This window comes from Macrosteles quadrilineatus, unplaced genomic scaffold (assembly GCF_028750875.1).
Source record: "Macrosteles quadrilineatus isolate MER2022 unplaced genomic scaffold, UCM_ALF_1.0 Scaffold_19__1_contigs__length_3004403, whole genome shotgun sequence".
NCBI classification, from domain to species: domain Eukaryota; kingdom Metazoa; phylum Arthropoda; class Insecta; order Hemiptera; family Cicadellidae; genus Macrosteles; species Macrosteles quadrilineatus.
Genome location: NW_026542612.1, coordinates 832,230 through 855,553, shown reverse-complemented (window position 1 = coordinate 855,553; position 23,324 = coordinate 832,230). Strand labels below are relative to the sequence as shown.

Here is a 23,324-nt window from a genome sequence, read left to right as displayed (position 1 = left end):
ATCTAAATGAGAAAAAAATTTAAATACTGATGTTCAAAATAAATGTTAAACTAATCAACATAATGTATCTAAACTGATTTGTCTCCACTTCATCAGCCTCCTCTCCCCCAACCTCCATGCCTCCATCGCCATCCACTCTGTCATCAGGCCTGGAATATAACAGAACAAAAATTAATATTAAAAACAGTATTCTGAACAAAAAGAGTCTTTTTTATGCATACTTATATCATTATTTAATGTACTCAGTGGCATACTGAGGGGGGGGGCGGTTCGCACCAGGCCCCACACCAACATAGGCCTCCAAATCAGGGCCGTATTCCCCTAACAGTGGACACTGCGATTGCCAAGGGCTTCGGCCTGGGAAGGGGACTCACTTGGGGCCTCAAAAGAATGCTTTTTCTCTTGGAAAATAAATTTTCCCACAATCTGTTAGAATTAGGGGGTACAATAATCCAAGTTTGTCTTGTATTCTCATGATAGCCGAAAGCGTCTGCAAAGATTGCGTGATCGAAATTTACGACTACCAGCGATCGCGGGTGACGATAATCAGATCTCGCAACCGCGAAAGATGTTCACGATTGCTCCGAGGATGCCCACAATTTTAACCACTGGCGACCGTGGGAGACGAAGATGATGACCCTGCAAACACGGAAGACGCTCACGATTTGGTCATTACCGAGGACAATATCGTTTAATTTTGCCACAATTGCAGTAGTCATTTGGATCAATATATAATTGCCGACCCATATAACCCATTTTGTATAGGACAAAATATAATGTACAGAGTGTGGCAAAATTATCTGACGGTTTTCTTTGCCGCCCTGTCGAGCGAGTGACTGGCGGAAGGTGGTGGGGATGCGGACATTTTTAGTTGCCATGGAGCTGTAGACAGCTGAGCACCATGCAATTGTAGTGGAAGTGTTTTTAAAAAGTGGCAATTCCAGTGTAGCTTTTCAGCGGTAGTCCCGTAGACGTTTCAACGTGGGTCCAAGGGGAAAAGTCCCAACTTGGAACAACACTTTGCTGTGGGTCTGCACGTAGATAAGCTGTAGCTCTGCACATGTCTGGCCACTGAGTAGAAGAATTTTTTGATATGACATGCACTTTTTACCCATACAAAATGGCAATCGTGCAACAGTTGAAGCCCAGTGGCTAAGCAAAGTGCATCTCATTTTCAGAACAAGTGATTGGTTTGATTACACGTGGCAAAATTGCGTTATGAGCGACAAATCACACTTTCAATCACAACACACAGTCTTCCTCACTCTCTTGAAGATCTCTGGCGTATAGGCTGACCTTGGATGGCCTGTTGATTTTAGTTTCAATGGTGAACTAGTAGCTCTAAAGTTGCTACCCAAAATGAAGTTGCGAGTTGGGACTTTTCTTCTTTGATTCACATTGAAACGTCTACTGAACAGCTACACAGGTATTGCGACTTTTAAAAAAACACTTCCACTACAAAAATACGTGGTGCTCAGGAGTCCAAAGCTCCATGGCTACTAAAAAATTTCCACAAAATGGGTTTGTAACACCCCTATTCCCACCACCCTCCGCCACTCACTGGCTTGACAGGGTGGCAAAGAAAACCATCAAATAATTTTGTTTGTCGACCGCCCTGAATGACATTTTTTATTTCATAAGATAACAAATTGGCTTGGTAGGCAACGTTTGTCAAATGATGAGGTCATCACTGAAACAGAAGAGTATTTTGAAGGCTTTTCAAGTTTATAGGGTACTATTTATTTGGACATAATTTGAAGGAGGTTGGAGAAACTTTAAGATAAGTGTATAGAGCTAAATAAAAGGAGATCATAACAAAATAAATCAAATCAATCCAAAAAATTTTGTTATTCTATGTTTTTCTAAGGACTTATTGAACCACACTCGTACTAAATACCTATTATTGATGTATCAGAATTTTTCTACTTGTTTCAACTGCTTCTGTTGACAACGCTTTTCCATTTCTCTTAAAATAATTGTTGTTTCAGTACTTACCAAATGTAAAAACTATGACATAGTCCGAATAATTATAATTGTGGTGTCAAAAAATATAACCTACATTTCCTAAAAAAACAAAAGCAAATTTTTGGGCACCTCTCCAGTTAAAATGCTGGTTATAATAGGAATTCTTCAGGAGGGTTATGCGACATATGCTTCGGGGCAATGGACAAGGCCCTGGATTTATAAGTATTAAATTTAAGGAAATGGCAAAACTTACCAAAGTTAGTTCTCTTCAATCTAAGTCTTTACTTCTCCCCATCCTCCATCTCCTCTTCCTCTGGCACCTTTCCCCTGTATCCTCCAATGTGGGAGGATAATTACAACGCCCCCATTTTACTGGTAGGCTACAGCTCTGTACAGGGGTGCCCATCCCTCCCAAAGCTCACGTCACAGAATCCCCCCCAAATTCATTGTTTAACCCATGCCGGAAGGTCTAGGGGCTAACCCATAGTTATGTTTATAATGCGGGGAGGAAAGGGGTGCCCCCGACACTTCTTTAAATTTATGGGAATTTAAGCGATTGAATCAAACTTTTAACCCAATTTAAATGAACAATTTTGCTTTAAAACTCTAGTAGCTAACTATTTGTTAGTTTAGTTTTAATTTAAATGAGTTGGATTTTTAACATGCACACTATTTGAATCAGAATTGGCCATGTATTTTTTTTATCCGATTTTCCATGAATTAATAGGTTTTAAAAGGAAAAATCACAAAAGTTGCAATAACTTTTGAACCATAATTTTTACGGCATAGAGGGTTTATACAATTTTTGTCATAGTCAAAGAGTATAACATGTTAATTTTTAATCAAAATCGTTCTGTCCAATTCTGAGAAAATTTTATTCATCCATTATTTTATAGTTTTTTATGGAATATCACTATTAAAAATCCAAAATGAAAAAAAAACATCTGGAGAGACCATGGATTGGTACCTAAAATACCAAATTTCATTAAAATCGGACTCGGACCACAGGCGTGGTCTGTAGCTCTGTACCATACATTCACATATACACACATACAGACAGACAAACACATCACTTCGAAAACCACTTTTTTGGGATCAGGGTTTTTACATAAACAATTATTTTACCATATTAGGCCTAAATCGTAGGGGAGAAAGTACTTAAAGTTATGTCAAAAAGTTTGAGATATTTGCTAAATTGCCCTTTAATCCACTTCTGAGTTTGGTCCTTTTTAAATAAGTGTAGAATTTTCAGTCTCAAAAATATTACTAGGCCTAAACTTAATAGTATATTTCGTGCCTAGGGCCAAAAATGAGGTTTTGCTGGTTCGAGATACTTTTTAAGTTCGATACGAAGTCGAGGACTTAAAACGATCGAGAACTGCAAAACCATTTCAGTCTGTGGTACGAACGCTATTATTCACCACACTATACCCGATTACCACTAATTCACCTCAATGATAATGCACTGCACACTGATATAGTCAACACAACTACATTTTTCAGGTCATGTGGATAAATTATTTGAGGAATCAGCAAAAATAATAATAAATAGTTGCTAGGCAGCGGTGACAATAAAACAACTCTATTGCAATGCTATGGATACTGATTGTGTATTTAATATGCATTCATGTTTTAAGAAAGTAAGCGGGCAGCTGATTTTGCGGGCTGCGGCCCTAGGGATGCTGAATTTTTATTTTAGGATTAGTGTTGCCTATAGTATTATTTTGAGGCTTCTGATTGGCTGAGGGAACATCATTACCGCGACGATACGGTTGTTGACAGCGGCCTCGGTGGTGTAGTGGATAGAGTGCTGGGCTGGTGATACGAAGAATCCGGGTTCGAATCTCACCCGTAGTACTATTTTTTTTAATTGGATTTTTTTCATTATCAACAAGTTTGGTTGGTTTGGTTAGGTTATGACGGTTAAATTTTATAATTAAAACATTATGAAATTGAATTTGACCCATTTATAGTTTTATTTTATGAACAGAAATATTTTTTTTCGGTTAAACCTTTATTTGATTTTTCATTATTATAGCAAGTCTGGTTAGTTTAGTTAGGTTATGATAGTTTAATTTTATAATAAAAAAATATAAAATAGGATTTGAGGCATTTATAATTTTATTTTATGAACAGAACTATTTTTTTGATTAATAAACCTTCATTAGATTTTTTCATTGTCAGCACGTTTGGTTGGTTTGGTTAGGTTATGACGGTTTTATTTCATAATAAAAAATATAAAATTGAATTTGAGGCATTTATAATTTTATTCTATGAACAAAAATAATTTTTCAATTACTAAACCTTCATTATAGTCAATCAGAAGCCTCTAAATGACACTGTTGGCAAAATTAATCCTGAAAAACAAATTGTGCCCTAGGGATATAGAAAAAAGAGTGTGCACTTTTTTCCTGTCGTGAGTTCCTACCAACCAGATTTGACCATAGCTTCGTATTTTACGGGACTGTCTCAATCATACTCATACATACTGAGTATTCTACACATTGAATATTACCATTAGAAAAGCTCAAAGTTGATGCGATGGGCTTAGAAAAAGATTGTGCAGTTTTTTCCTGTCGTGAGTTCCTACGTTGGTTAGTCTATGGTTCCTACCAACCATATAGATTTGACCATAGCTTCAATTTACAGGCCTGTCAATTATACTCATACTGATTATTCTAAAAATGGTATATTACCATTAGAGTTTAGAGTAGCTCAAAGTTGATGTGATGGGTTTAGGAAAAAGATTATATGCACTCTTTTATGTTGGGAGTTTTAATTGAACGTGTTCTGTTAAGCCATAGCTACGTATAATGTACAATATTACCTAAAATATGCCTATTACAATACATGAATTAATTATTTCAGCACGTGTTTACACGTTTTATCAAGGTATTATTGACATTATATTCATGTCAAAACATCATTTCGCACCATATAGTCATTGAATTGCGTTTCCGACATCCCTGCAAAACACGTTCGTGGCGTCCGCAGGCGTACCAACCCATATCTATTACACGCCAATGAAAAGAGCCGCTAACTTCACGACGGTCACTGGGTGGGTACTGGGTCACAGAGAGCACAGAAAACAAACCATACTACTGACTAGAGTCAGGCCAGACTGTCTGTCGTGGTGCCCATTTTATCACCAACACAGTGTTGACATTTTTTTTCGTAACCATATCGACCAATCGATTGTCAACCGACGGAACAGATCGTTTTCGATAACCAAACCAGTCAACCACTGGATAGACGTCGACGACAAGGCGACAACGACAACCAACCGTCGACGTCGACCGTTTTCTGCTGATGTCCGCCAAGCAAGAGCAAAGCCAAAGCCAATCCTCACCTCCTAAATTGCATTCATATCATAAAAAAAATACTTCTTGGGCTTCTAAGCCTAAGTTATTATTAGCACATCCAAAAGATATGACTTATGCTTCTGAATTGTTATGTGTGTATTCACTTTACTGCTGGGTTGGGATTGTTCAGTTACTGAGGTCCTACATCTGCCACTGTTGTGTATCGAAATATTTATCTAGCATGCATTTTTTGAGTCAAGACGGACTATTTATTCTTTATTTTGTATCAAGAGTGACATAGCCTATTGCACTGCTTAATGGCCAAATAAATAATTGAAGCAAGTTAAGCCTAATTAAATAAACACCGAGATGGTCCATTAACGAATAGGCCTATGGTAAAAGGTTTTAACTTTAAAACTTTCTATGGACTAATATATATAACAATAATAATAGGTAATTATCAGTTTTATCAGGTCCGTTTCAGCCAGCGTATGAATTATTGAAATATGCAATATATTAAACACCCTTGTAGCTGGAAAATGCTTTAGCTACTGAAATAACAAAAGTATATTAGCCTTGTAATATGATACAGGAACAGGCTCTCACTTGGTTTATTTTAGCGAATTTCCCATATAGGGAATAAGCTATTACCGTAGTACTCATGGTAAGATCTGGACCCGGGACCGATTTACATTTTCGTTTAGAGGTCCCTAGAGGCCAAAAACACCATCCGTTCAAATTCATATATATATATATATATATTTATATATATATGTGTCCGTTAGCGTGATAACTCGAGCAAAAATTATCCGATTTTCATGAAATTTGGTATAAACGTGTAAAGCTACATTTATTCGAACGAGTTCGCGAACCAGCATGATCGGACTATGGGAACGGGGTTTTATATGGGGTTTTATGGGGTAAAAATAGGTTTTTCCCATTTTTGACCCTAAAAACACAAAATTTTACAATTTCTTCCCAAACCATTTTGTAGAGCTTAAAAAAACAAATAATTTAGTATATTGAAGCGTTGTTGTGCGCCTAATGGTTACGGAGAAAATTTCAAAAAATTGTAAATTTAAAATTCCCATGTTATTTTTATGGAGAATAAGTCAACTGTTGTAGTTTGCTTGTTTATGAACATATTTTGATCGAATTTGGAAAATACTTTCATTTCTTACTAAACTATTAATATTTTACAAAAAAAAACAAACACTTTTACCCTCCCTGTTGCAGCAAACCTAAGTACTCGTTAAACTAATTCTATTTAAATAGGAAATAAATGTGATATTTTTATGGAGGCAATTTAGTTTAAATCCAATCAGGTTAATGGAAATTCGCTTATTCTGCAGGTTTGCTGCGGCGGGGGTATTTAAGCTTATGGGTAAATGTGTAAAAGAGGACTGGCACAACACACTAAATGACTAAATAGTTCCTTCTCTTGAGTTTCGAGTCAAACTACCCCGTCGTGTTTTATTTTCCTACTTGGTTTAATAACTATAAGGTTAAAAGATTCTTTCTTTAGTTGTCAAATCATTATTTTAAAGGTATACCCAAGCAAGACGCGTTATTTTTTCACAAGTCCTTTTAGTGTGTTTTAATCGACAATCGATAGCAAGTGATGGTCGATACGACTACAAACGATATTGAACCAATATTTTGTCAACACTGTGGGGGTGATAAAATGGTCACCGTCTGTCGTCGGCACTGAGCTAAAATTATAACTGGAGGTAGCACCGCCATGGCAGAAGTCTGTCAAAAGCGTGTCGCTGATTTTGTTAGGTTGGTATAGCAGCGAGTTTTCTTATCATAGCAATAACATGGCTTCTATAACTAGGTTGGTATAGCAGTGAGTTTTCTTATCCAATAACATGGCTTCTTTTTAACTCACACCTCACGCAAACATGGCGGCTGGCGACACGCATCTTTGACATTCAGTGCTACCTACCGTCGTGAAGTTAGCGGCTCTTTTCATCGGCGCTTTTTCGTATTGTAATTGATATGGGTTGGTACGCCTGCGGACGCCACAAACGTGTTTTGCAGGGATGTCGGAAACACGATTAAATGACAATACGGTGCGAAATGATGTTTTTACATTTATATAATGTCAATTATACCTTGATAAAACGTGTATACACGTTAAAACTAGTTAATTGGAGTATTTTAAAGGCATATTTGAGACCGTATTGTACATTATACGTAGCTATGGCCTAACATAACGCGATCAATTAAAACAACGAACATAAAAAAGTGCATAATCTTTTTCCTAAGCCCATCACATCAACTTTGAGCTACCCTAATGGTAATATACAATGTGTAGAATAATCAGTATAAATATGATTGAGGCAGTCCAGTAAATTACAAAGCTATAAGGCAGTCCCCTAAATTACGAAGTTATATGGCAAAATGTATGTGGTTGATAAGAACTTGCATCGGGAAAAAGTGCACAATGTTCAAGGGCCATTCACCCTAAGCCCACCACATCAAATTTGAGGTATTCTAATGGTAATATACAATTTGTAGAATAATCAGTATAAGTATGATTGAGGCAGTCCCCTAAACTACGAAGTTATATGGCAAAATGTATATGGTTGATAGGATCTTGCATCGGGAAAAAGTGCACAATGTTGACCCTAAGCCCATCACATCAAATTTGAGGTATGCTAATGGTAATATACAATGTGTAGAATAATCAGTATAAGTATGATTGAGGCAGTCCCCTAAACTACGAAGTTATATGGCAAAATGTATATGGTTGATAGGATCTTACATCGGGAAAAAGTGCACAATGTTGACCCTAAGCCCATCACATCAAATTTGAGGTATGCTAATGGTAATATACAATGTGTAGAATAATCAGTATAAGTATGAATGAGGCAGTCCCCTAAACTACGAAGTTATATGGCAAAATGTATAATGGTTGATAGGAACTCGCGTCAGGAAAACGTGCACAATCTTTTTCCTAAGTCCATCACATCAAATTTGAGGTATTCTAATGGCAATATACAATGTGTAGAATAATCAGTATAAATATGATTTAGGCAGTCCCCTTAATTACGTAAATATATGGCAAAATGTATATGGTTGATAGGATCTTGCATCGGGAAAAAGTGCACAATGTTCACCCTAAGCCCACCACATCAAATTTGAGGTATTCTAATGGTAATATACAATGTGTAGAATAATCAGTATAAGTATGATTGAGGCAGTCCCCTAAACTACGAAGTTATATGGCAAAATGTATAATGGTTGATATGAACTCGCGTCAGGAAAAAGTGCACAATCTTTTTCCTAAGCCTATCACATCAAATTTGAGGTATTCTAATGGAAATATACAATGTGTAGAATTATCAGTATAAGTATGATTGAGGCAGTCCTCTAAATTACGATGTTATATGGCAAAATGTATATGGTTGATATGAACTCGCGTCAGGAATAAGTGCACAATCTTTTTCCTAAGTATATCACATCAAATTTGAGGTTTTCTAATGGTAATATGTAATGTGTAGAATAATCAGTATGAGTATGATTGAGGCAGTCCCCTAAATTACCAAGTTATAAGGCAAAATAAATATGGTTTATGTTGGTCATATATAAATAAATATATCACAAACTAATTATACCATCAGAAGGATAATTAAATTATATTCAATTTTTACACATAATACACTCATTGACATCAACCATAGACTTGGAAAAGTTTAATTCTATTTATTAAAGCTACTGTACGAAATAATTACATTTCCACTACTGTAGATTAAAATTAAAATATATATTGTTATACATTTTTGGATAGCTCATAATAAATTATGTATCATAGGTATACTCCCACCAGGTAACCGATAGCCGTACTCATATCCAGTTAGCCTTTCCAGTCTGGGCAGTCTTAGACTAGACTTGGCCTTATAGCTTCGTAATTTAAGGGACTGCCTCAATCATAATCATACTGATTATTCTACACATTGTATATTACCATTAGAATACCTCAAATTTGATGTGATGGACTTAGGAAAAAGAGTATGAACTTTTTCCTAGTGCGAGTTCCTATCAACCATACATTTTGCCTTATAACTTGGTAATTTAGGGGACTGCCTCAATCATACTTATACTGATTATTCTACACATTGTATATTATCATTAGAATACCTCAAAGTTGATGTGATGGACTTAGGAAAAAGAGTATGCACTTTTTCCTAGTGCAAGTTCCTATCAACCATACATTTTGCCTTATAACTTGGTAATTTAGGGGACTGCCTCAATCATACTCATACTGATTATTCTACACAAAGTATATTACCATTAGAATACCTCAAAGTTGATCTGATTTTTGTGATGGGCTTAGGGTCAACATTGTGCACTTTTTCCCGATGCAAGTTCTTATCAATTATATACATTTTGCCATATAACTTCGTAATTTAGGGGACTGCCTCAATCATACTCATACTGATTATTCTATACATTGTACATTACCATTAGAATACCTCAAAGTTGATGTGATGGGCTTAGGGTCAACATTGTGCACTTTTTCCCGATGCAAGATCCTATCAACCATATACATTTTGCCTTATAGCTTCGTAATTTACTGGACTGCCTCAATCATATTTATACTGATTATTCTACACATTGTATATTACCATTAGAATAGCTCAAAGTTTATGTGATGGGCTTAGGAAAAAGATTATGCACTTTTTTATGTTCGTTGTTTGAATTGATCGCGTTATGTTAGGCCATAGCTACGTATAATGTACAGTACGGTCTCAAATATGCATTTAAAAATACTTCAATTAGTTAGTTTTAACGTGTATGCACGTTTTATCAAGGTATAATTGACATTATATAAATGTAAAAACATCATTTCGCACCGTATTGTCATTGAATCGTTTTTCCGACATCCCTGCAAAACACGTTTGTGGCGTCGGCAGGCGTACCAACCCATATCAATTACAATCCGAAAAAGTGCCGATGAAAAGAGCCGCTAACTTCACGACGGTTGCTAACCTCCAGTTGGAATTATAGCTCAGTGGTCGTCGGTGTCGTCTGTCGTCACTGTCACTGTCAGCGTCGTTCACTCGTTCAGTTCAGTTTCAGTCAGTACTCAGTACTCAGTAGTTCAGTTGTCGTTGTCGTCGTCACTGACGGCCAACAAACAACGGGTCATCAACATGAAAACGTAACCAGTCAGAACCACTAACTAACCAGAAACATAACCAGTTTCTTGGAGTAAACTCAAAACCTAAACCACAACGTGTAGCCTCTGTTATCACAGAACCCAGATTTGGTTCTGTCTGTGTTCTGTGGGCTGTGGGCTGTACTCCGTCTCCAAACGGTTAGTAGCCTAGTAGGTAGTAGGTAGGCCCTACATCTTGTGCTAGTGCTCTAAGACTAGGCTTATTAAGGCTAGTCCATTGACCTGCTATCTACCCTAGCCTATTCATTTGAGTATTCGACGAAGGAGTATCATATGCAGCAGTGCCTACCCAAATAAGTTCGTTGGCATCAGAGAATGAGTGGAAGAGGAAGAAAACACAGTGAGTTTTTGGAATAATTTTTGTCCTATTTGTTTTCATGTTTAAAAAGTAGGCTACTGTAAACGTATTATTTAGTAAATAAGTATAATTACAGTTAAATTATTGTAACCTAGTTAAACTTAAAATAATTAAATCGGCGTTTTCATTTCCCGAGACTTATCATCAGAAAACTAAAATCTGTTGTTGTGGGCGATACTTGTAATACTTACCTACTTAAACTTAATCAGGATGCGAAGACTCTGTAACTTAGGAATTATAAGTTAGTAAGTTACATTTTGATCAGTAAATTACTAGACGTAACTTACATTCCACTTAAGTTACTAAGTTGGAGCCCCTCGCAAAATAAAAGCATAACATGAGTAATTTATGTTAGTTTTATCTAATTGGCGTTGGTAAAATATACATCTCCTCCTACAGAGTCTTTGCGGATTAGGCTTAAATGCGGGCATAAGGAACTGAAATCGGGACTGTCCCGGCAGAATCGGGACGGGTGGCAACCCTGGTCAGTAGGGACTGGGACCAGTACTATTCCTACTCCTGACAAACGACCTGCCAGAAGATTTGCAAGGCCCCTGTCATACGGTCATCTACGCAGACGACACAGTCATCACTCTTGCAAATAAATCAATGGAAATATTAGAAAGAGACACACTAGCACATTTCAACTAGAGGCCAAACACTAAGTACTGCAAAGAAAATGACCTTGTTCTAAACAAAAATAAAACCGTACAAATTATTTTCAACAACAGAAGTGCCACCACAGACATCACCCTACCTGGTCTGAAAAGGAAATCAAGACAAAGTACCTTGGCATGACTATATTGACTCCAAACTAACATAGAAACCTCACATAGAACCATTATACAATATAATTCTTTAGCTACTTGCGTTTGTAGGGGTTAAAACAAATAAGTGGAACAGATGCAGCGAAGGTAGCCTATTTCGCTCTTTTTGAATCTCATCTGTGATATGGCATAGAGGATCCACTGCATTCAACCTAGAACTTGTTCTCATCCAACAACAGGTGTTTGGTTGGCATTGGACAACAAGACAGCTGCCGTGGACCGTTCAAAGAGCAAAAGATACCCACTATGGTGTCACTCCACATCCATCAAACCATCCTACATGCAATACCCAACAAACCAGACATAAGGACCTACACCATCACAACACCAGACATGCATTAGATTTCACCCTTCCAATCCACAAGCTATCACTTAGGCCTACTGAAAGAAAACCAATCTACAACGGAGCTAAATACTTTAACCTCCTTCCAGAACAACTTAAACAGCGAAATAATTCATGCACTTTTAAGATAAAACTTACAGACTGGCTGCTAGAAAGACCTTTCTACACCGAAAAAGAATTCATCTCAGGACCTTAAAATGAAATGTTTCTGTACAATCCATCTGTAAATATGACGCTGTAGGCTACTTATCCTATACTCTAATACCAGCAATGTTTGCTTGTATGTATGCTTGCTTGCTTGCAGAAAGATCTCGAAAACGGCTCCGACGATTTTCTTCAAATCTTCTAAATAGCTTGGCTGCACTTTACTTGACGTCCTACACTCATTCGATTGTTTTTTTCGATTTGATATTTTCATTTGATTGTTTCATTCAATAAATATCGTTTGGTTAGTTAGGTTAGGTTAACCTTACCTAACTAACCAAACGATATATCGAATGAAGCAATCGATTAATCGATATATCGATCGATATTTTCATTCGAAAGAGTGTAGGACGTCAAGTAAAGTGCAGCCAATAGCTTATTTTTGGCCTATCCTATACTCTAATACGAGCAATGTTTGCTTGTATGTATGCTTGCTTGCTTGCTTGCAGAAAGATCTCGAAAACGGCTCCGACAATTTTCTTCAAATCTTGTAAATAGCTTATTTTTGGCCTAAAAACGAGTTTACTGCACTTAGAAATGCCAACAAAAATCGAATTACGTAGAAAAATGAAACTGAAAGTCACATTTTTTTAACATTAGTCTTATGGGTTGCTAAGTAACCATGTTGGTTGAATTGAATAACAAGGAAAAAGTAAACAAAAGACTTGTAAGTAGTCTATCCACAGTATTTTAGCAATTTTAAAATACAGTACAAAAGGAAAAACATCAGTTGTTACTATTGAGCAAAGATTATACTGAAGATTACTCGATACATTGTAGCAGGACTTTTTTTTATCTATGATTGTAGTAAAGGCTAGCAGTGTGGAGTGTGGGGACTGTTTATGACGATTAGATTAAGGTATCTGCAATCCTAAAATGCGATGGGAAGGTAGGGAAACAGGCCCGCGACGTAGGAATGGGTGAAGGAAGTAGTAAAAGCAAGGAGTCCGGAGTGTGGGAACTGTATATGACGATTAGATTAAGGTATCTGCAATCTTAAAATGCAATGGGAAGGGAGGAAAACAGGTCCACGACGTAGGAAGTAGTAAAGGAAGTAGTAAAGGCGAGCTGTCCGGAGTGTGGGAACTGTTAATAAGGATTAGATTAAGGTATCTACAATCCTAAAATGCTATGGGAAGGGAGGGAAACAGGTCCACGACGTAGGAAGTGGTGAAGGAAGTAGTAAAGGTAAGCAGTCTGGAGTGTGGGAACTATTAATGACAATTAGATTAAGGTATCTACAGTCCCAAAATGCTATGGGAAGGGAGGGAAACAGGTCCGTGACGTAGGAAGTCGGGAAGGAAGTAGTACATTCAAGTACGGTAGTCCGGAGTGTGGTAACTGTTTATGACGATTAGATTAAGGTGTCTACAATCCTAAAATGCCGTTGGAAGGAGGGGAAACAGGTCCGCGACGTCGGAAGTGGTGAAGGAAGTAGTAAAGGTGAGCAGTCTGGAGTGTGGGAACTGTTAATGGGGATTAGATTAAGGTATCTGCAAATTAAAATGCCGTGGGAAGGGAGGAAAACAGGTTGGTGACATAGGAAGTGGTGAGGGAAGTAGTCAAGGCGTGCTGCCCGGAGTGTGGGAACTGTCTGTGGCATTTATGTATTTGCAATTCTAAAATGGTATAGGGAAGGAGGGCAAACAGGTCCACAACGGAGGGAGTGGTGAAGGAAGTAGTAAAGGTGATCAGTGTGGTGTTTGGGAGTGGATTAATGTATCTGCAATACTAAACTGCTTTCAGAGTAAACTAATGATTTTCCCCGAGCAAAGCTCGGTCCCCAGGTACTTCTCGATGAATATGTAATAAAGAATATTGTCTATTGTCTATATTGTCTCCTCATAGCTTCCCCCTTCAAGTATTAGTTGACGTCACTACTTGCACACGTCATAAACAACCATCAGAACCACAAGAAAAAAGATCTAGTACAGTGCAATTAGCTTTAAAAAAGAGCAAACCGGGACATAACAAAAATACCCCCGCCGCAGCAAACCTGCAGACTAAGCGAATTTCCATTTGCCTGATTTGATTTTCAATTAAATCTATTCAAATAACATTAGGTTTAGCACCTAGGTTTGCTGCCTACAGGGTAATAAAGTGTTTTTTAGTAAAATATTAATAGCTTAGTATAAAATAAATATATTGGGCAAGTTTGATCCAAATGCATAAACAAGCAAACTACAACAGTTTACTTATTCTCCATAAGAATAACATGGGAATTTTTAATTTACAATTTTCTCCGTAACCAATAACCATACAAAACTAGTGGGCGAAGTGGCACATTGCTGCACACGAAAGAAATGCTTACGCTTGAGCCGTAGGCGAGTGTGGAAGGTTTCTCGAGTGCAGCAAAGGCACTTTGCACTCGTGTTACATGTTATATTTTTCCAACAGTTACTATAAATCATATAAATAATTAGTCTTTCAAACACTATGCAACACCTTTTTAGGTAAGGTTAAATCCAATCGTTGAACGAAATGGGAAACACTGCAACAGCTGATTGTAATTGTAATATTTGTAAGTGTTGCAAACCTATTTCTAAGCGAACATGGATTACACGCATAATGAAAGCACGCTGTTTTGTGTTGTTTGGTTGGAATACTGGTGTGCGACAAAGTCAAAACCGCAAGTATTAACCTATCCTTCCAACTATGAACTGAACTTGGATATTACTTACTAATATTGATGAGTGAGGGAAATAATATGTAAATTGAATACTGAATGGTATATGTATATGAATATGTACAAATTTGATTGATAATTGCTAAGCTACATTCTGGGAACATGTGGTTTAGTTTTTCATGTTTGTTAAGGTTGGTTGCAGAAGGCAACCAACCGACTGAGTTGTGATTTCCTACATTTCAATGGTCGGGTGAGCCAGAAAGGCTCCCCGCTTGTTACCTGACTTAGCCAACCATAATTGGTACTTATATCTATCTACATAACTATACTAATTGTAACTTATCCATTTGTCGGAACGGACGCCCTGAAAATTGGTTGTTTTCTCTTCGAAGGATCGTAGACCAAGAACAAGAAGGAAGAGTAGGGAGGTAGGGATAGAGCGTTGATGCAGTCGTGGCAGGCAACGAGATGCCATGCAGCCCGGCTTCGCGAAATGCTTACACTATATAATATAGCGTGCCACTATGCGTCACAACCACCCCCCTTACGACAAAAGCAAAAAAGGAACAGAACAGTTTTGTCGAAGATTGGTGAAAGGGTTTGGTTTGGTGTTTGGTTGTTTTTTTTTTTTTTTTTTTTTTGGTGGGGAAGTTTGTTGTTCAATTTGCTTCCAGATGTGGAAGCCTGAAGGTTCTGACCAGCCTGGCTGTAAATGGCACCTCGGACCACCGGATTTTCCTGAACCAACCTAGGCAGAGAGCGGGATCCACCCCCCCTGCGAAAAGAGGAAGGCATTGTGGGGACGACAGCTTGTTTCCCTAACCTGGCAAAAATTTGAATTGAATTGCTTTCTGTTGTGAAATAAAAAGGGACGGACAACTGCACGCACAAAAGATTTTTTTTTTTAAATAAAGTTTTCTTCCTAAGGAATTGTAGAAGTGCACTGTGGGGGATTGAGATCTGCTGGTGTGTCTTCTGGTGATGCAGGTTTAGGTTTTGAGAGGTGCTGATGGTATGGGCTAAGCGTTGAGGCAGCAGGTTGAGTGTAGGTAGAGATGTGTGCTGATGATTCATGCGGACAAGGCCGGAGCATCGCTGGCTGATGACGGAAGGTGCAGAATGTCTATTGTCCAAATGTGCACGATATTTTAATAATTACAGATTTTTCTTCTTGGTTGATATGCGGGAAATTGTAGAGGTATTAAGGTGATTTTTGGTTGTTCCTTTGATTTCAATTTTTTTTTTATTGTGCAGTTGTCTGGTTTTTATTAAATCATGCTGGGAGAAGTGAACCACGCTCTGCTACCATATGTAGCCGGGGGGCCGTTTGGTGGGGTATTACCGGGGTTATGGTATGGTACCAGGAAGGGAGATCGGTGGGAATTCGGGTAATCAGGAGGGAATAAACAGGGTAATGCTAATAGGTTAGGAATTGGTGTGTCTGGACCAAACTTAATTTAAGCTTGCTGAATCTGCTACCAATAAAATTAGGAAGATTGCTGGGGACCAGAGGGACGGAGACCTTTTACCCAGATCAGAACACTTGCCTAGCCAGCTTGCCAGTTTTTCATGATTGAAAAGGTTGGTTGCAGAAGGCAACCAACCGACTGAGTTATGATTTCCTACATTTCAATGGCCGGGTGAGCCAGAAAGGCTCCCCGCTTGTTACCTGACTTAGCCAACCATAATTGATACTTATATCTATCTACATAACTATACTAATTGTAACTTATCCATTTGTCGGAACGGACGCCCTGAAAATCGGTTGTTTTCTCTTCGAAGGATCGTAGACCAAGAACAAGAGGGAAGAGTAGGGAGGTGGGGATAGAGCGTTGATGCAGTCGCGGCAGGCAACAAGATGTCATGCAGCCCGGCTTTGCGAAATGCTTACACTATATAATATAGCGTGCCGCTATGCGTCACTCGACAAAGTAGGCTTCCTTGCACAGATCATAGTTCAAAAAGCTGCTAATTGTTACATATACTTACTTTTGTCCCACAATTTCCAACCAAAAACACAAAACGGTGTGCTTTCATTATGTACGTAATTCGTGTTTGCTTAGAAATAGGTTTGCAACACTTAACAATAGAATATTACAATTACAATCAGCTGTTGCAGTGTTTCCCATTTCGTTCAACGATTGGATTTAACCTTACTTAAACAGGTGTTGTATAGTGTTTGAAAGACTAATTTATATGATTTATAGTAACTGTAGGAAAAATGTAACGTGTAACACGAGTGCAAAGTGCCTTGCTGCACTCGAGAAACCTTCTAAACTCGCCTGCAGCTCATGCGTAAGCATTTCTCTCGTGCGCAGCAATGTGCCACTTCGCCCACTAGTTACACAAATAACTATTGTAACACGGATATTCACTTAATAACTGATTAGGCTAATGATAAAACACACTTAAGAATTCAAACGGTAGAAAGTTCACTTTGTTCACGTATCTAGGTAGGTTTGTCTTATCAGGTTAGTAAGTCATATTTAGTTAAATTGTCATTATATTTGTGTTAAAAAGGAAAATGAAAAGTATTAGCCTATTTAAAACAATTTACAAAATTACTTATGAATAAATTGTATTTTGAGAAAAATGGATCGTTTTGGAGTAATTTGTGGAAAAGTAAAAAAGGTCCTATTTTCACCCCATTTTCACCCCCTCCCCCCCTAACCCGACACTCAAATCAGTGTAACTTTTTTTACATATTGAGGGAAGTGTATTTAACAATTTGGCGCTGGTTTGGAACCTTTTTTTTTGGTGTCCCGGTTTAGGTCTAATTGCACTGTACTAATCATTTAATCACTAAAAATTTAAGACTATCCTACCACAGTCTAGTGTACGATATCAGATTAAGGCCTACTATTGCCTTCTGTTTTCCTGAAAAGATGTTTTACATCAAAATTCAATACTTTATTTTCTTCTAATATTTTCAGGTTTTAAAGAGCGAGATGATGACTGGACGTGTGATAACTGCCACAATGTAAACTTCTCATGGAGAGTACAGTGCAACCGCTGTACACAATGTAAGTAATTCTTTCATTCATGTATAACTAGCAATGGAACAAACAGAGGCAATGTTAGAAAGTTAAACCTTTGTGATAAGGAATATTTTACATATCTATCACCAATTACAACAATGACTGTGGGGTACATATAACTAATCTACATGCTTATATATAATACGCAAAGGCGATTTCTACGAAACACTACTACTCCATTAATAATGATCAGATTTTTACAAACGATGTGACAAAATTAAGTATTTTTTGTGTAGACACCCCCTTTCACCAATTCCTGTAATAAAAGTTCTCGGGCTTTGCCCCACAGGCCATCAAAATCCTATTTCTTTATTTCTTATTAAGAATTTCTTCTTTCTTTTCTTATTAAGTATTTATTTCTTATTAAGAAAACATTTTGTTTACTTAAACAGACAAATTATTTGTGTTAATTACAGCTGTTCATAGTAAACACATGATACACTTACACACAAGAGCTTTCGTTTTCAGAGTGAGTTCCTTTGCAGTTTCGATAACTGGGGTGGAGTGATTGATTACATAATCTTTGAGTTGACTCTTTTAATTCATCCGAAATTATGACTGTAATTAGTTTTGAACGCCTGTAATATTTTCCAATTGCTCGAATTCGAGCAACAGGTGCACTAGTACTTATTTAATACGCAAGCAAGTTTTTTGTGACAATTACTCCTACAAAACTACTGAACCGATTGACATGTTTTTGGTGTCATTGGAAAGAGAGTAACGTCAAGTTGTGCAGGAACTTTTATTTTTATGGAAATAATTTGAGAGTGAGGCCCTGGGGTCCTTTAAAGTTTCGTATTTCTCCATAAGATTAACATGGGAAATAAACATTGTTACGAAACTCCAGCTGTTGTCAGATATTAAAAGTGAGAAGAAGAACATATGTTAATTGTAGGCCTAAACAGTCAGTTTGCTAATTTAACAGTTTGCTACAAACATTTACTGACTTGGTTGAAATGAAATATTTTCTATTTGAATTTGGGTTGGCGTAAATATTACAATGGAATAAAGCGAGAGAGCCTGGATGATTTGATATAGGTACTTCAAAGAACACTGAATTAACACTGTGCTGTATTTTTTAGTAATCATTGAAAGAGCCGATTTGCAAACTGTGGAAACATAGGAAAGTCATAGAACACCACCAAGGAGAAGAATTAGAAATAGGCTAATGTTTTTTTAGAATTTATAATCATTATTGTGGACAACCTAATGCGGCTATGAGTTAGGCTATTTGTACAAAACGCCAAAAAACAAGAACAGCTTTTGAAACATATTAAGATATTTACAAGAAATGTTGATTATATCGATCTGTTATGTACATCTTTTAGTATTTCCATAATCTTTGATTCAAATCTTTTAAAGTCACCAGAAATTATGACTGTTGTTCGATTTTAAAATAACGCCAGTTTAGCAATTGCTCAAATTCGCAACAGGTACACTAGTCATACTTCATGCTTAATAATAATACTAGCTGTGTGCCCGTTCTACGCACGGGGATCTTATAGTAGTCAGTTGAAACCTTCTTATATTAAGATTAAGAACAGCAGTTAGTTTGCATATTTGCAGATATGCTGGCAAAACTATTATATATAAACCTTCGCAAATACAGTATCTGACAGTTCAAGCCAAAATAAATGCTTCGCAATTAAATGTCACCCGGATCGTTATGGTCCATATGTCCAATGATTAAACTAAAAAATGTTTTATAGATCCATGAAGCGTAGCCCTAAAGTAGGCCTATAATTGAAAGTTACTTTCCACATCGGTTAACTTAAACGTATTTAAAGTACTACCTCAACCTCACCATTTAACACTTTATTCTGGTTGACATTTTCAGTATCAAAGGTGCTCTTGTCCATTCCGTGAAACACTGAGAAATAAGGACATTAATGCGTTACCAACAGACATACACACAACAATCCAAAAAAGGCCACGAACTATTGATACATAAACAATATAAAAGCGTAAACAATTCATGATGGTTTGCCCAACAAATGTTTTACTCAAATAGGTTATCATTTTCTTAGCATACCGGGTAAGCTAAGATTTGGAATCCAGACAGAAAAAGCAAAACTTATACAGAGTTAAGACATCACTTAAATTGAATACGGACGGCTCTAATAAATAAGGTGCAACACCAACGATAACTAATTTGTAAACTACAGTGATGTGTTGGCACCTACGTAAAAATGATTCTAGCAGCTACCAACGGTTCTAAGGAAAAGAACCAGTACCTACGTAAGAACCTACCTAAGAACTATAGTACATCCGACCAATTAAATACATTAATATCTAGTCCCGTGGTTATTGATCTCTTGCTTTTGGATTTTCTCGTAAAAAGTTATAGCGTAAACTTATTGGTGTCAGTTTGAAAAAAAAACAACCTTACCCAAACAACTTTTTTTATTTAATAGATTACGCATTCTCTAAACAATGATTAGTATATCTATTAACATTAGAAGGAAATGTGACGAAAATCACACAATGTTGGGGTTTTGGTCATTTGTAATTATATTTCTTAAGTAGGTAGGCCATGTATTCTATGGAAAAGTACCGGTATCAAGGATCGTCGTCAAAAAGGTTGTTATGAATAAATATGTAGGCTTACGTACCCAAGATATGAGCTATGGGCCTATTGGCTGTATGGTCCAGCGATTGCATCACACGGTGAGTAGAAACAGAAAGTGACACATTGGAAAAGCGAGTTTAGCACTTCCTCTGTTAAACCTCTGTTACAATCACCCACTGCAGTTGTGATTTTTTACTTTACACTTTACACAACCGCCATTGAAGCGCCGTCAATGAGTGGAAACCTTTTTTGTAAGCTATTGGCGACGATCATTTCAGTGTCCAGCCCCATACAACACTGATTCAAGGTCTTCTTTCTTGTTGTCAAAACTCAAGAAACATTTTATACTCAAAGAATTTCTGGTTCCGATTTGGACGATGTCTAGTTATTTAATTTCATTTACGGTTACACTATTAGACTATATTATTGCACTTGCGATTAATTATATCCGTTATGTAAGAAAAACGTTTTTAATCTCACTTGGTTGGGATTTGCTTTCAAAACGTGATTCGAAATGGTTGGGGTATTTGTAAACAACATTTGTAAACATATCATTGACAGCTAGAAAAAATAATCTTGATCCGAACAGCTGTTCGTTATTTCATAGACGATTATGTGATAAAAATTGAACGAAAATTTGACAAAAGTCGCACAAAACTGCATTTTTTAACGTCCGTAATTTTATTTACAAAGTAGTGAGGCTATATTTAAATCACTAAAGACACTCTCGCCAATCCAGTGAATACATTAAAATGACTTGGATCTTGATAGGTACTCTGGTTTTCACGGAGAAGATTGCGTAAAATGCCATCTTGAGTGTTACAGACAAAGGGAAAGACAGACAGACAGAAATAGAGAAAAGACTCGTTTCTGCTTCTTTAATGTATAAAACGTAAAAATAACCTAAAAGTATATAATTCTGAGCAAAGTACAGACAAAACTCTAATTTTATTTATATAGATTATAAATGTGAAAGTTTGTGTGTTTGTTTAATTGTTTGTTTGTTTGAAGTTCCATCACACATTATCTACTGGTTGGATTGGGCTGAAATTTTGCATTATGATTAATAGTCCATATTCCCAATTATAAGCCTAGCCTTATTTCAAAAATCCTTTTGGGCTCCGCCACGGCCCCTTTTAACTATGGGCCGCGGCCAGCAAGAATTGGCAACGTCGCACTGAGCATTAACTTCTGGCCATTTCACCATTACGGTAGTACGGAACTAGTGGTCGCAGTTTACATATACAGCATTTTTACACCCTTACAATTGAGATAAAATTTTGAAATTTGGTACAGAGCTAGGGAATAAACCCTTCATGTCAATGGTATGGATTTGAAAATTAAAATTTCGTTTGGTAGCATATATATATATTATTTAATTATAAAAACACATAACAGACACATTTTTTAGAACATTTTTGGAAAAGTGAACTGAAAAAGTTAGTCGCCTACTAAAATTTTTTTTGTTGGTCAGAGAAGTTTAGTCTGTGAGAAAGTTGTAGATAATTAAATATACTTTACTGTTTGTATTTAACTTTTCTTTCTATCATGCTTAGTTTTGTTAAAATTTTGGGTTGAACAGAGCGACTAAATCTCAGTTTTATGGCGCGGTGCGGCGAGTAGCACTGCTCGCAAGCTGCAGTGTAGTATCGCATAGCTAATAATTAATTAATGTAGGCCAACTGAATTATTTCAAGCAGGTTAATATGCCTTTTGGTTATCCACAAGAATATTACTTTTGTATCAAATGCTGTACTACTTAATGTCTTCATAATTAAATACCGTAGCCTAAAACAAAAATGCCTTTTCATTTTAGTTTTAATAATTTTGCTTTAATAAGTTTGTTATGAATTTTAAGTATGTGTTTTTTATTTACACGTTATTATGTAGTATTATGAGAAATAAAAATATTTCTTCATTCATTCTGTTATCGCGCAACCATTAACTATCCATTGATAATATTCTTGTAACAGACAATCAGAAGGCGGGGCTGCCGGAAACTTTTAATTTAGCGCTCATCAACCAATAGTGGTTTGGCGACCACCATCTTGATTGAATTAGGTGGAATTAGCGAATAACTAAAATTAGCGACAACATATATAATTAGCATGCAGTTGTTCTTCTGTGTTGGCTGGTTTTTAGCGTCAGTGGTTTTTATGTCAGATATCAATATTTCAGAAATAGCTGAAACTGTTTGTATTTGTGGAATAAATTTGAAGGAAATAGTATTAAAAATTATTTTAAGAATGAGCAATATTTTTTGTTAAATATCTACACGAAAGTAAAAAAAGAAAAAATAATAGGCACTGTAACCATGGAAAAATATCAATCCTTACTTGAATAAAATAATTTTATTTATTGCTTTTGTTAATTTTTACTTTGTATTGTAAACTTCATCATCTATATATCTAATTCCTTTACACGATGACTGCTGAAAACAACGTACAGGCGCTCCCCAGTGGCGGGCGAAGCCCCGGCACGCAACCGAATCAGCGAACGCAATTGGCATTCATATATTTCAGTCTGACGAATCACAAAAGAGCAGTGGTGACTGTGCTGCGTTACCCCGAGAGTGGATGTAGTTCACTGAAACACCCAAAGGTAGCAGCACTGCACGGATCCGTATCCAGTGTCTTTGTAATGTGGGTTGAAGAGAAAAATCCCCGAAACCGGGACAAAAGCATTGCCAGACAGGATTTTACGGGAAACTTTAGTACCAACCTACACCAAAGTAAAGCTCGCATTCTAAGCTGGCAGGCTGGCAACGATTATAACGTCTCCGTCTGAGGCTAAGCTCACATTGACTCAATATATTTCTGTTGGTCTGGTGCCGACGTTTTTCGGCGCGTGCCACATTGAAGTGCTAGCGACGCCGACTAGAGTCGGCGTTAGCAGTCAACGTGT

General features: G+C 36.9%; 1 protein-coding gene across 1 annotated transcript in view; it reads left to right on the top strand.

The window, feature by feature from the left end:
* The first annotated feature begins 10,354 nt into the window (after nt 1–10,354).
* The window catches only part of LOC129005304 (baculoviral IAP repeat-containing protein 7-B-like), a 33,961-nt gene continuing 20,991 nt past the window's right edge, over nt 10,355–23,324 (top strand). The window contains exons 1-2 of the mRNA XM_054434161.1: nt 10,355–10,795; nt 17,747–17,836. Coding sequence (XP_054290136.1) covers nt 10,771–10,795; nt 17,747–17,836 — 115 coding nt within the window. The 5' untranslated portion in view covers nt 10,355–10,770. The remainder of the gene's footprint in view (nt 10,796–17,746; nt 17,837–23,324) is intronic.